Source organism: Belonocnema kinseyi, chromosome 2 (assembly GCF_010883055.1).
Source record: "Belonocnema kinseyi isolate 2016_QV_RU_SX_M_011 chromosome 2, B_treatae_v1, whole genome shotgun sequence".
NCBI lineage: Eukaryota > Metazoa > Arthropoda > Insecta > Hymenoptera > Cynipidae > Belonocnema > Belonocnema kinseyi.
The window spans coordinates 3,937,100-3,948,465 of NC_046658.1; the positions used below are offsets into that span (position 1 = coordinate 3,937,100).

The following is an 11,366-nucleotide window of genomic DNA, read 5'->3' on the forward strand; positions in this document are numbered from 1 at the left end:
AGCTATCTAAGGATGGTACTATAGAACGCCACCTCAAGGTAGGCCTAGTGGCGCCATCTCTTGGTCAGGCCGGAAACTTATCAATCCACCCTCGTATAAAGTCAGAATTTGCATTTATTGCAATGGAAGACACACAGTGAACCTACATGTTAATGACCCGTATCTAAAACGTCAAATGTAAACAACTAGAAGACAATGTCCGGACACAACGAGCAATAAGTAGACTTACATTATGTCGACTAATCCGTTCATCATCTTCAACTTCGTGGACTGGGTTTAATACAAGTTGCAACTGGATTTCACTTTAAAATAACAAAAATAACTATACCAGGCTTGCAACCTATGAAGAAATCAATAGTAACAATTTATGAACCTCACATTCACTAAACCAATACTAATATTGGGTTATCTCGGCCGTACTAAATTGATATTGCTCCTGATTAGTTGTTGGGTCTGCTTCAATCGCAAGTCCATGAACCAGGGAGTCGATTAGGAGACAATACAAGTGACATCGACTGTAAGTCCAACCCAAGTGAGAATAGACTGTTCAGAACTTTCAATAAACCCGGAAGAATTCAATAGTCATGTCGACAAAAAACCAGTACCTTCATTTAAGTATCAACCAATATGAACAAACTGAACAATCAACTGATACCATTGAGGCTTCGGGCAACAAGAAAGTTATCCTGTCACCAAAGGTTCCAATGCCAAAACAAACATTACAGACGGCGAAAAATCCGACTAACACCTTCACTGTTCTGATGAGTTTCGAATGCATAAATGTTATAAATTGACGATAGTAAAAGATATTTAGTGACTTTCATGTGGACGTCCTATGTCCAGGTCTTTAACGTGTCTTTACGATATCGTAAAGACGTCAGAAGATCTAGCGATGTCTTTAAGATATCATAAAGGCATCGGGTCGAAATGGACATAAGATGTCGTAAAGATGTCGTAGCAATGACCTAAAGACGTCGCCAAAATTTTTGTTCACTGGGTAATTACAATGAACCTACATGAAAAATGTTTGCTTTGAGCTTCGTTGGGGAATTACATGCTTGAAATAGATTTTGTTTCATTTAAGTCAGTGTAGGATTAAGAATGTGTGCAATTGACATAATATAGTAGCTTTTAAGCGTGCGACATACAAATTATAGCGATGCTTTTATAAGAAGGAAATTCAAAGAACATAAAAATTAACTCTAAGAACGGGGAGAAGACAAGATCTCGGACACTTGTAATAATCGGAGACGATCATTTGTAGTCCAGGGCGGATTATTGATGGCTAGTTCTCATGGCCTTCGCGTCATTCCGATGATATGCTGTGGCTGCGATCTTCCCTCCGTCCCCCTTAGCCGCTACCTATATATACAATGATATGCGATACTGTCTGTTAGAGAGGGAGAGAGACAGAGAGAGATTTTAGAAACTTATACTATATTTAAAATTAAAATCCAAAATAAAGCATAACTTTTGCAAAAGGGTTTTACTGTTGCTATCGAACATGAGAATGATAATATTGATAAGCTTAATTAAAAGTTTAACCACAAATTGACATTAGTACACGTGCTCTAACCGATTCCTTAGTCGATGTCTTATCAGCATCAGCATTTTTGAAGTCGAGTGAGTTGTGCGTGAATCATCCCAATTACTCAGTCCACATCTGTTTAGCCAGAATGATCGAAAGTAATACAACACACATAGCACACTTTCTTTGAGTGTGTACGCTGGTCAGTGTAACAAGATAGGCCCGAAATAGAAGCAGAACGCTTAACACTAGAGAGTCTGATAGCAGTAATTATGCGAAGCGAGGAGACCTGAGATGCAATAGCCAGCTACGTCGAAAGAATTCTGCTGCAGAAGAAGACAGAAATGAACGCGGCAAAACATGCTTTCTAAACAAGAGATACAATCATTTCTAACCAGGATACCGAAGGCCGATGATACCGTTGCGCGACGCTGCTGTGACGCTGATAAGAACGATGCGTGCATCTTGGATGGGCTATAAAGTTAATCAAACTCAGAAGAAGGAACTTCGCAGAAGTTCCAGCATCAAGAGTTAGGTATTTGAAGTGGCATTCGAACCAGCCGCACCCAACCAGAATGTTCGAAGGCCGACGAGCCCGACGGACGACATTGTCGAGCAGCTGTGGAACGCGCGTACCAGCTTAGTTAGGACACGTATCTGACTTACCATAGAAGGAGAAACCAGCAGAAGCCTTATTTGGTCAAAAAAGGCCACCCCTGAAATAATGCGAAAGCGGTTGCGGAAGGAATAATTCCAAGGAGAGAGGGTGGTGTTTTTTAATGGGTCGTTGTTAGCTTCACTATAATGACCTGGTGGTCAGTGGCGATCCCATAGGTTTTGTGGAGGGGGATAAAACATACTTGAAGAGGAGCATATGACAGGAGCTGGAAGGTCCTTTGTACGTCACAGAAGAAGCCAGACAGGGTAAACAATCTTAATTCTGACATATGTGGGACAAATTTCAGTCGCAAAGTAAGGCACTCAAAATAAGCATAGGGAAGATTCAGGCAGTCATTGAAGACCTCAAAAACGTGAGTGATTCCAAAAAGAATATATGGCTACCAGTGAAGAGGGGAGTTGAAGATTCAGAAAAAGTGCTTTATAATATGAAGGTGCACATGTAGCTCTTGAGGATTCATTTAAGATTCATTAAAAGCTGTTACAGATATAGAATTGTCGAAAGGGTTCAGGAGGTTTGGAAAAGGGAAAGGCACGGAGTAATGACCTGCAAAGGGGTTCAAACCACAGCAAAACCTGGGGAAATACTAGCACTCATACCTGGGAAGAAACCAAGAAATCTCAAATTGAGCCCCCCCCCCTGATTCCACGGCGCCAATACCAAGGACGAAGAGGTTGAAGTCTTGGAACAACGTCTTAAAGACGTCAACCCCTATAACAGAAGAAAGGAGAACGAAGGTTGCACCAAAAATCAACGATGATCAAAAGAAGGAGAAAAAAACGTGACCTGGACCCAAAGCGGTTCTTATAAAATCGGCTAAAGGTTCAAGCTATGTACTGGTCCTAATAGACATTAAAAAAAGGAGAAATTCGTCACCCTTGATGATACCATTAGGGGTTTTAGGGACTGAGCTCGCGGTACTGGACCTTTACACAACTAAAGATGCGGAGGAGGTCAAGGCACATCAAATTTTGTAATCTTGAAAAAATCTGGTTTAAAAAATTGTTGGTGCGATCAAATTTTTAATTTTCAACTTTTCTAGTTCAAAAAGTTGTTATGATCATCTTGTAGGGTTTTTAAAAATAAACATTTTCCTTCTCTTGACTTTTTTTATATCATGCGTTGTTTGGCTTAAAATGATCATTTTAGTTTGTTTTTTTGGATTTTAAAAATGTTCTAACTCTGATAATTTTTTTTATAGAAAAAAGTCATTAGAATCAATTGTTCCAGTTTCTAAGTACCATGAATAGCGGTTTATAGAAGTTTGAAATCTTGAAAAAATGTGGTTTTAAACATTTTAAAAACAAGCTCACTTCTTGAATTTGGATCCAAAATAGCTGGTTCACGAACTTGTTCTTTATTTTTAGGCCTTAAGAAGTGTGCCAAAGCAGAATCAAATCTAATCAATTTTTCGAAAGTTATCGTGTCTACAGAATACAGACGACAGACTACAGACTACAGACTGACAGACAGTCAGGCAAACACCTTCGTAAAAATCGTTTTTTCTGACTCAGTGGGTCTCAAAACGTGGAGATTTGATGAAATCCGACAAAGTGAAATTTTACATCAAATCAATTAATTCTCTGTTCTAATTTTTTACAAAAATTTGAATTTTATAATCGATAAAATTCATTAATTTTGTAGAAAATATAAAGGTTTTTTTTAAATCAAACCTCGTAAGTCAAAAAAGCATTCACATTTGGTATATGTGAAATAGTTGCATCATAATCCTTCTAATTAAATCTTACATAGGAAAATTGTAAATGTAAAATAAGTTTTTATGTTTTTGCAATGGTTAATCTACTGTTTTGCAGGATACTTCCAAATACAATCTGAAACATTATACAGATACCAACTAGATACAATGTCTACACTCTGTTTCCTGAAAGTAAAGTTCTCTTCTTATTGGTCCCTTGCTCTTAATTTAATATTTATTACTTTCGTTGTGTTTCTTTTTAAAATAGTTTGAATGACTTTTGCGAGATGTTAACTATAAAAGAAAAGAACCTCACCGCTCGTAGGGCTCGAGTTACACGGGTCTACGGTAGCCACTTGAGTTGTTGACTCAGTCGCTCAGCAATATCAAATTGAATATTGAGCTAAAGTTTCTGCGATTAAACTTCTTCAAATTTTCAATTATCCTAGGAAAACAATGTATAATTGGAATCGGAAAATTTCGTAGATTCGGATTATACTATTTTCAAATCGCTAATTTCAAAGTTTAAATTCTGTACATTTCCTTACCTTGACCCTCTGTGGACCAAAGACCCCTGCTGGGGTAACCTTATCCACACTGAGTTTGGTAAGCAAACAGACAAGTAGTAGAAAACATAAAACCAGTGTCGTAAATCAATAAAAAAAATAGTTTCTAATGAATATGAAGAGGTTCACTTAGATTGGCTGAAACATCTCAACAAATCCCTTCTTCTTGACAAATTGAACAATGGGCTGCGCGAAGAAAACAAAAATTGGTCGTTCTATAGGACCTTCTCTCAGGGAACAGAGTATACATTGACATTGAGAAGCGTGCACATTTCTAGTTAGTTTCAACCAAAACTGGTCTAGGTAGCGCTCGAATCATCAGGCAAGTTCCTAAACAGGAAATCTTATACCGATACCTATAGCTTCCATAAACTTTCAATTTATCTAACTATGGATCTGCCTATAAATAAAGGAGGAGTAGCGGTCAGTAGTCATGAGTGAGGGAACAAAAAAATATCGATTTTATGCACTATTTTTATCGTTGATGATTTAAGCAAGAATTCTTTACCCAAATTTAATTTAATTCTGAAATTCGGAATCTTTTCCTTTTGGGAGGGCGTAATTCATCGCGTGTTATTTTTTTAGGTTGATTTGTGAGCTTTACAAGACGAGAACCATCGTGAAGCGCTTTATGCTATTTTCAAATTAATTGATCGAAAAATATATAATTAGAGTTATTGCTAGTACAATACATTAACGGTAATCAAATATCTTAGTTTTACATCTCAACAAGATTTTAAAACTTTTTTATTATTTCAAACGGTTTGCGTAAAATGCCAGACTCCTATATTATAATATAAGCCTGTGTAATTATGGTATTTTCACACAGTTATACATGCAAGAATAATCCATAATATTAAATGCATTTATTAAAGAAATATTATTAAATTGTTTTCTTGCCGCAGAAACTCTATGCGTCATCCTACAGTGCCCCTTTACTGAGCAAACCTCGGCCATCCATGTACCTTAATTCAAGAACTTGGAATCTGTTGTAATTTCATTTTTTATTTACGTTTCCTAAGTGCGTGTAAGCCTTCGTAGAATATTTGTGAATTTAATTAATCTTTTGAAAATTTCCAGATCTACGTACTGCTTATCCAGCAAATTCTCTCAAAGTTTCTCTTGTATTTAATTTAACTAAAGGAGTAAAAACACAGCGCAATAAAGATCAATCTCAGTAAATACTTTTTGGTAGAACGATAATTGGTCGGTGTCATTACTATTAACTAATTAGCGACCAAGCATCATTTTAATAAGTTTCATTGCGCTTTTGAACATTACTAGGCATTCAGGCAACAATGAAATTAAAACGTATTAAAACATGTTAGTTCGTTCTAATCAGCTCCTTCTTTCTGGGCAGATGCTTATAAACCCTAACCAGAAAGCTTGTTGGAAAGCAAAAATGTACTCCTTAAAACCAACAAGGTTTAAAAAAATATTTGTATGTTTTTAAAACATTTTTTCATCCTTACGCCTTTGCAAACTTCTTTCGCCTCCTTTGATAAATTTTTTGGATAGCTCACGTTATGATCAGTAATAGCAGCAAATAATTCTTCTTCGTCTTCACCATCGAAAGGAGGCTGACCAACAAGCATTTCATACAGAAGCACACCATAGGCCCACCAATCCACCGATTTTCCATAAGGCTGGTATAAAATTATCTGTGAACAAAGATATATACCGTGAACATAATTGTTGCACCAACATTAGACACAGTTTGGGAAAGATGGTTATATTAAAACAGTCGTATGGATTATTCCTAAGGTGCAGGAAGAGATTTGGAAGATCTAAAAAAAAAATAGTTTACATAACATATATTATTTTCTTAAAGTTCCTTAGGGTTCGAGCAGTGATACGGCATATATTGTTATTTAACACATTTTAAACAACACCTATTTTACATATACTCAATATAAGATCAACAAGGTTGTTCTTTTGACTTTTCCATATCTCGTTTCGTTATTGAAAAGACGCGACTTTGTTTGCAGTTATGTTCCCAGCTTCATAAATTCAAATAATAATTGTTGCACGCAATAATGAAAATAAGAAATTGTTCATTTATATTCTTTATAAATTATTTCTTGTTAACTCCTAAATTTATTGACGTCATTCATCAATTAAATCTTCCTAATAAAATCATTGGAACCGGCTTTATTGTTGGTCGTATCTCTTCGCATATATCTAAATATTTTTCTATTTATTTCATATGCACTCTTAAATGACTCTTATATTCATTCGTATTTTTTTCGTCAATCCTCGCAGCTTATTCCACTCAGTTTTAGCAGTCTGTCCGTGTTCGACGGTAGCCAGTTACAGTTCCAATTTAATTTCTAAAGTAACAATATTCTTAATTTGGTTTTAAGTAAGACTGTCGCGTGCAGAAATTTCCTAATTTGTTCTTGATTTCCAATGTGGCCCCGATCGGGATTTCCACATTGTCTCTGTAGCATGGCTCCTCTTGTGTTTCGGGTCGGAACCACATATCGAGATAGTATCAGTTGTAAATTTCAGCGCCATCTACTGCGTCACCCGTAAGATTTCCAATGTTTTATTTTTTATTTCAAATAATACGGATCGGTTTTAAATGTGTTGTTGTTTAAAAAATAATTTAAATATTTTGGCATAATGTCAAAAACGAAAAGTACTTTACTGGTACGGCAATAAAGGTCAATTTCTGTCATTTCGGAGTTGCATAATGAAGTTGAAACTATGTAAACTAGCGAAATACTGATGCTTCTTACAGTAACTTTCTCGAAAAATAATAATAATATAATGAAAGCTCCTTTAAAAATATGAATTTAAACGTAGGAACGCTGGCAGAGTTTACGTTTGTGATTTCACTTGACCTAATTGTTTTACGTAATTTATCTCGAGAATCGTCAGAATGTTTGAGAATGTTTGAGGTTTCACAACCGTGAGATAGGCAGTTACCGTCTGTGACGGAATCAATACGACGATGCGGCAGAAATCTTGTGCACCCTGCGGACATGGAGCGACTCAAGGACGACCGCCTTCTGCATTTTTCCAGCGAGTGTTTTAGCATATCGTTGACACGCATGGATGATTTTGAGGCTATTGACCAGCTGGTGCCGATAAGTCGATGACGAACATGGTTCGCTCTTAGAAGTTAAGATGCACTATGTCAGTAGGCAACAGAAACAATTGTCGAGAATATAAAGTTCCAGTATATGCAGCACTTCTCATTCTCGAGAACTGACTCTATTTCTCGAGGTACATTTAGAGCGTGATATTAAAGATAATGCCGTAAGAGTGACAGAGATGGTCATAAGGTACTCTAAGTGCCACATTGTGCCTTTGGATGTAGGTCGTTCGACATCAGTTCGACAACTAGATAGTATGTGTGCTAGATGCTCGGGGTGTGAATGACATGCTTTGCAGCTATCATCGGGAATTTCTTGGCTCCAAATGTGGCGACGGTATGTTAAGGTGGAAATGACACAGCTCTTGACATGCCAAAATGAAACCATTTGCGCCAGACTTTAATCCGAGTCATTTAAGGAAAGCAAAAGTTAGCTCATACGACATTGACTGATCCTCCAAATTTCAAAGAAGTATTACCTGAAGTATCACTTCGAATCTGGAAGTCCAGTGCGAAGATTTATGCGCGCGCAAGTTGTTGAAAACGCCCTAAAACTTGTTTGAGCTTGCTCACTAGATATCTGTTGTTCGAGGGAAACAAGATTTTTCTGATTTTAGCTGCTATTCTGTCTCCAGTATAATTTTGAATCAAATTTTTGAAAAAATTGAGAATTCTTCGAATTTATATCTCATAATGCATTGATAAATTTTCGATTTTATTTGTATTTCAGGCTCAGATGACAAAGGTCGTATTACGCGAAAGGATTTTTTTTTCAACTTTTAACAGAACGCTCTAATGACAAAATAAGTGATATGTATGAATTTGTGCAGAAAAAAGTGATTACTCAATTAAAATATAATGTTTAATTAACTGAGAAACGGAAAACGACTACACGGACAAATACTTTTAAAATATTGACATAGGGTGGGAGGAAATTTGAAACAGGGAAGAAAATTGTTTAGAAAAATCTAAAGAATGATTAGATAAATCTGTCTTCTCATCTAACAGCAGATCAACAGGCAAAACAATTTAAAAGGTGTTTTCGAAGGTTTTTGGTAGCATCGGATTCATTGATTTCCAGTTTGCGAAAAACACCTCCAAAAAAATTAAAATAATAATCATCTGAAGCGCTTGATTGATTAGTTTTACCTTCAATTGTGGAACTTACTGGCTATAGACGAAGATCATACGCCAAGAACTTTTGGGGTCATACCCAAAGAAGTATTCGTAATCCGCGAGCTTAGAAACCCCCTTAGACCAATTTTAAATAAAATTAAAAGTTTATTTATCATACACGCCCGCCATATTGCATATTCCATTTTATTTTTTGCAAAATTTGTGAGTTCGGATTCGTAATCAGCGACCCTGAAAACGCAGTTATACCAATTAAAGAACAAATTAAAAGTTCATTTAGCATGATTGTCCGCCATATTGGATCCGCCATTTTATGTTCGAAATTTTTAACACTGGATTCGTAATAAGTGACCCGAAAAACCCGCGAGTAACAGAATTTGGCCTATTTTATGAATATTTTATACTTTTCGCTAGTTTTTCGCGATTTGGCCCCACTGTGCGTCTTGAAATGTAGAGTCGCGGAATAGAAAACATAAGATGCATGCTTTTGTTCATGTGCATAACCTTTCTTATCCTAATATCAAGGGATCTGAGCTCGTTCTTTGTCTATGGAATTAATCCAAATGAATAGAGTACTGCCGGCACGGCCAGCATGTTCGTTGCAGATACCTTGTTTCTCGCCAACAGTTCGGAAGACCAAAGCTGCCGGATAAGACGTTTGTATCTGCTTCGGAGAGTATACTTCATAGATGTCACATCCTGAATGTGGCTCTGCGGTGCGCCCAGGTATGTATAAGTCTCTTTAGCGCAAAGGTGTCGTAACGCGCTTATATCAATGAGCTCATGGTCTTCGAGGATGTCATTAAGTTTTTATCGCTTTAATTGAACCTTAGCGCATGTGTCTAACCCAAATTCCATTCTTTTTTCCTTAGTGTCTCGTTCTACAATACCTAGAGCTATATGTAGTTGCTCTTTGTTTTTAGCATAGATCTTAGGATCGTCTATGTAAAATACATGAGTGAGCTTGTATTTTCAATATGCAGGTTTGCCGCAAAAGTATCCCTCAGAATGACCAAGTGCTAGAGATAGTGGCAATAATAAGGGGCAAAGGAGGTGTAGACTCATGGTGTAGCCTTGAAAGACACCTCTTTGAAAGGTAACCTTGCTAGTTGTCACATTATTTTTTTCAGTTGAGATAGCAAATCTGATTTACCAAAGCGGCATCAATCTCTCTATGCACTTTACGATTTGAGGATGAACCGTTGAGCTTTTCAAAGGACAGATGATAAGTATATATGAGGTCGAATCGAAAGGTTTCCAGTAATCAAGCCAGTCCATGGATAGGCCACGCTTGTAGGATGCTGCATATTTGCAGATACATCTATCAAAAAGCCGGTTCTCCCGACATCCTGCTAGCCTTTCTTTGAGCCGCATTGTTTATACATTTCTTTCCACACTGGTCCGATTGCTTGAACAATGCTATCATTTAGGATAGCTGTGAATATCTTATACAGTATGTTCAGATCAGTGATTGGTCTGTAATTATTCGAGTTTGCTAAATTGCACCTTTCGGCAAAAGTACTGTGCGTTCTTCCAAAAACCACTCCGAAATTGGCTTTTTCCAATTTAAATATTAGGAGAAAATACGGGTCAAATGTTGATGGGTTGAAGAAAACTTCTTACACCTCTTCATACCTCTTAATACTTTCTACCTCCTCGGTAGTGATGGGTGGGCATTCTTCTTCAGGTGTAATTAGGGCTTCACACAGCTCCTTGAAGCTATTTATGTTCTTTGAGCCTTCGTCCAGTCTGTACTGAAATTCGTAGATTTCTCTCCAAAATACTTCGACCTTCTCTCGGTCTTTTGGTCTTATGATCAACCGTTGGTTTTGTTTTACCTATTGCATTGGCCAAAGCTCTTGCTGTATTATACACACAACAATTTATAGTTTAGAGGTCGGATTTTTCGGAAATATTTCCACGAAGCTCGTCATCCGTTTCGGCCAGATATTTAGGCTGAAAAGAAACGTGGGTGTTGATGTTTCTCCGCGTTATAAAGAATCCCTCTTCCTCTATAGCATGCCTCCCGCGGTTGATCTTAGTGTCGCCTCTTTTTCTCTGTTGCTGGCTTGTTCTGCTTGTGGTAGAGTAGGCACTCCGCTTACATAGCCCCTTTTCAGGGGTAGTTCGGCATAGTTTTTCAGGCGTTGATGCGAAAAGTGCGATAGCTCCGGGTGTTTCTCGTACCACAGAGCATGCAGCCGTGCAATGTAACCACGTTCAAGGGTCACACTCGCAGCGTAGCACTCTAACAAGTCGTGATTTAGACCCTCCGTCCACCCAAAGGTCCCGAGATTTCGCCGATCCATCGCAATGACCCGATAATCGGTCGGTATTGTTTGCCGACCCATTGTCGGCAGTCAGGCGCTTTGTATTGCTTTGAACCACACTTATTCTAACTACAGTGTGTCCCATATTTATAGGGCCACCCCATTTTTTAAGGATAATTTTTTTTCTATTGAAACAAACTGCACCAAATTTTTTGAGTGAATAAATGAGTCGAGTTAACGATTTTTCCTAAAATATAGAGCTCGCAATTCCATTCGTGCATTTATTTGGGTATTTTTTCGAAAAAAATCGGTGTCCCAAATTATTAGGGCCACTAAAAAAAATTCAATTTTTCCGAAAGAATTCAATTTATTCAACAAAATACGTACATATAA

At 37.3% G+C, this 11,366-nt stretch overlaps 1 protein-coding gene across 11 annotated transcripts in view; it reads right to left on the minus strand.

The window, feature by feature from the left end:
- Window positions 1-11,366, minus strand: part of LOC117167579 (protein kinase C, brain isozyme) — a 1,572,697-nt gene that overhangs the window by 332,994 nt on the left and 1,228,337 nt on the right. For all 11 annotated transcript variants that reach the window (XM_033352622.1, XM_033352629.1, XM_033352624.1 and 8 more), the window contains one exon: window positions 5,942-6,130. In XM_033352622.1, coding sequence (XP_033208513.1) covers window positions 5,942-6,130 — 189 coding nt within the window. The remainder of the gene's footprint in view (window positions 1-5,941; window positions 6,131-11,366) is intronic.